The following is a 2,283-nucleotide window of genomic DNA, read 5'->3' as shown; positions in this document are numbered from 1 at the left end:
TTAAGGTTAATTAGGTCCCATTTGTTTATTTTTGCTTTTATTTCCAATATTCTGGGAGGTGGGTCATAGAGGATCCTGCTGTGATGTATGTCAGAGAGTGTTTTGCCTATGTTCTCCTCTAGGAGTTTTATAGTTTCTGGTCTTACGTTGAGATCTTTAATCCATTTTGAGTTTATTTTTGTGTATGGTGTTAGAAAGTGTTCTAGTTTCATTCTTTTACAAGTGGTTGACCAGATTTCCCAGCACCACTTGTTAAAGAGATTGTCTTTAATCCATTGTATATTCTTGCCTCCTTTGTCAAAGATAAGGTGTCCATATAACTCTTTTTACTCTAGGTCTTTAGTAAACATTACATCTTCTCAATCTTGCCTCCGTTCTTTTTCTAAGCTCTTGGATCATCTTCACCATCATTGTTCTGAACTCTTTTTCCAGTAGGTTGCCTTACCCACTTCACCTACTTGTTCTTCTGGATTTTATTTTGTTCCTTCATGTTGAACATATTTCTCTGACATCTCATTTTTTCTAACTCTATGTGATTGTGGTTTCCATTCCCCCTGGTCTCAAGACTAGTTCTTCTTGCTTCCATTTGCCTTCTTTTGGACAATTTGTTCAAAGAAGATGCTGGATGTGGTTTCAGTATTCTTCAATTTTCCAAGTCTCTCTTTGTGGCCCAGTATGTGATCAATCCTGGACAATGCTCCATGTGATGCCATTGAAACATCTCATCCTCTGTCCCACCCTTCTCCTACCCTCAGTATTTCCCAGCATCAGGGTTTTTTTCCAATAAGCTGGCTCTTAGCATCAGGTGGCCAAAGTATTGGAGCTAATAAAATAATACATTGTACCCATTATATGTTTCTAATTTCCTGACAAATCTGTGCCATACTTGGCTTAGGAGTGTGAACTCCTAAGTGATCACAGTCTTAGCCTCCTCTATCTCACCTGCCTCATTCTCCTGCTGGGAATGGTGTACCAGCTGGGAACTTCTGTGCACAGCTCCAGTGTTTGCGCTGATATTGAGGACTTTCTCTAGTGTGATCACTGTGTTGATGTTGGCCTTTTGTTGCAAGACTTTCTTATTCAAGGGCTGCATTTTCACATTGAGCAGAGCCAAGAAACATGCCTCAGAGGCATCATAGATGGTGGTCAAGTTGTTGCCTTCTTTCAAGGCCAGTACCATCTGGCTCCCTGCCAGTGTTAACAACAGGGTGCTTGCTGCCTGGTCTGCTCTGGTGCCCTCAAGAGCCAAGCCCAGAAGGCTGCCAGGATGGAGGATGGGCTCTTGAACTTGCACATCAGTACACCAACTGCAACAGGGTTTAGAGGGCATACCTCTTGGCCTCCTGCTGCTTGACAGCTTCAAGAAAGCTGTGAGGTGTGAGTTGTTGACAGTGACCATGGCCTGGAGCCCTAGGGAGATGCTGAACAGAGAAAGAGACTTGTAGAGGCTGAAATGGTTGGGTGAGACATCCAGAGGCAGGGCCTGATCCTGGGGGAGTTCTCTATGGGGACATTGGGGCCTGAGCCAGTGAAATCATTCTCAGAGGTGATGCTATGGGAGCTGTTGGAAGAGCTGGGACCAGAGGCTGGTGTACTGTTACACACATCTGGAAGGCAGGCCTGGCCCCTGTGATCTCAACAGCTCTCTTCTTAAAGATGCCGATGACAGTCATGTCCTAGGATACAGGGGGAACTGCTTCTCTGAAAGGTCACCTTCTGTTTCAGCAATGAACATACTTTTAAGTTGGTTTTGAAAGCTGTGTTGAGAAGTGGGAAGTAGTCACGCTGTCCTAGAGCTCAAGCCAAGGCAAATGTAGGAGGGAGGCCCTGGGGGGCTACTCTGGGGAGGGGTGCTCTAGTCCAAAGAAGCAAGTTGGGCTGCCCAGCATTTGGGATGCTGTGGGATGGAATGGTTGAGGCTGCCTGGTGAGGCTGCCTCCTTACTGTTTCTGGAACTCAGTGAACAGGAGCTGCTTCTGCAACTGCTGCTGCTGCCTGAGCTCCAGGAGCTCCTGCTGTAGTGACTGCTTCCCTGACATAGCATCCCTCAGCTCCATGGTGCTGGGGCTGCCTTCTTCCCACCCTCCGTGGAGCTGGGCATGGCTCTTGGCAGCACTGGCTTCACCTTCACTGGCTTAGGGATGTTGTGTAGAGGGGTCTGAGAAAGGATATTCAAGGATATTTCCCCGCCTAGCTCCCATCCTTCTTGGTGGAAGAGTTCATGCTGGCTCTGGACACTCAGGAAGCTCTAGCTGTGGACTGGTTATGGGAGTGAGTGGAACT

General features: G+C 46.9%; 1 protein-coding gene and 1 pseudogene across 1 annotated transcript in view; both read right to left on the bottom strand.

Annotated features, from left to right (window-relative positions):
* LOC104989391 overlaps positions 1–1,180 on the bottom strand; it is a gene marked incomplete at its 3' end in the record, with an annotated part of 11,604 nt that extends 10,424 nt beyond the window's left edge. The window contains 1 exon segment of the mRNA XM_010841049.1: positions 943–1,180. Within this exon segment, the coding sequence (XP_010839351.1) occupies positions 943–1,180 (238 nt within the window).
* Positions 1,181–1,295: 115 nt separating this feature from the next.
* LOC104989382 lies at positions 1,296–2,044 on the bottom strand (annotated as a pseudogene).
* Between the last annotated feature and the right edge of the window lie 239 nt (positions 2,045–2,283).

Source organism: Bison bison, unplaced genomic scaffold, assembly GCF_000754665.1.
Source record: "Bison bison bison isolate TAMUID 2011002044 unplaced genomic scaffold, Bison_UMD1.0 scf7180017846851, whole genome shotgun sequence".
NCBI lineage: Eukaryota > Metazoa > Chordata > Mammalia > Artiodactyla > Bovidae > Bison > Bison bison.
Note: the sequence above shows the minus strand (reverse complement) of the source record. Positions and strands in the feature narration are given on the sequence as shown.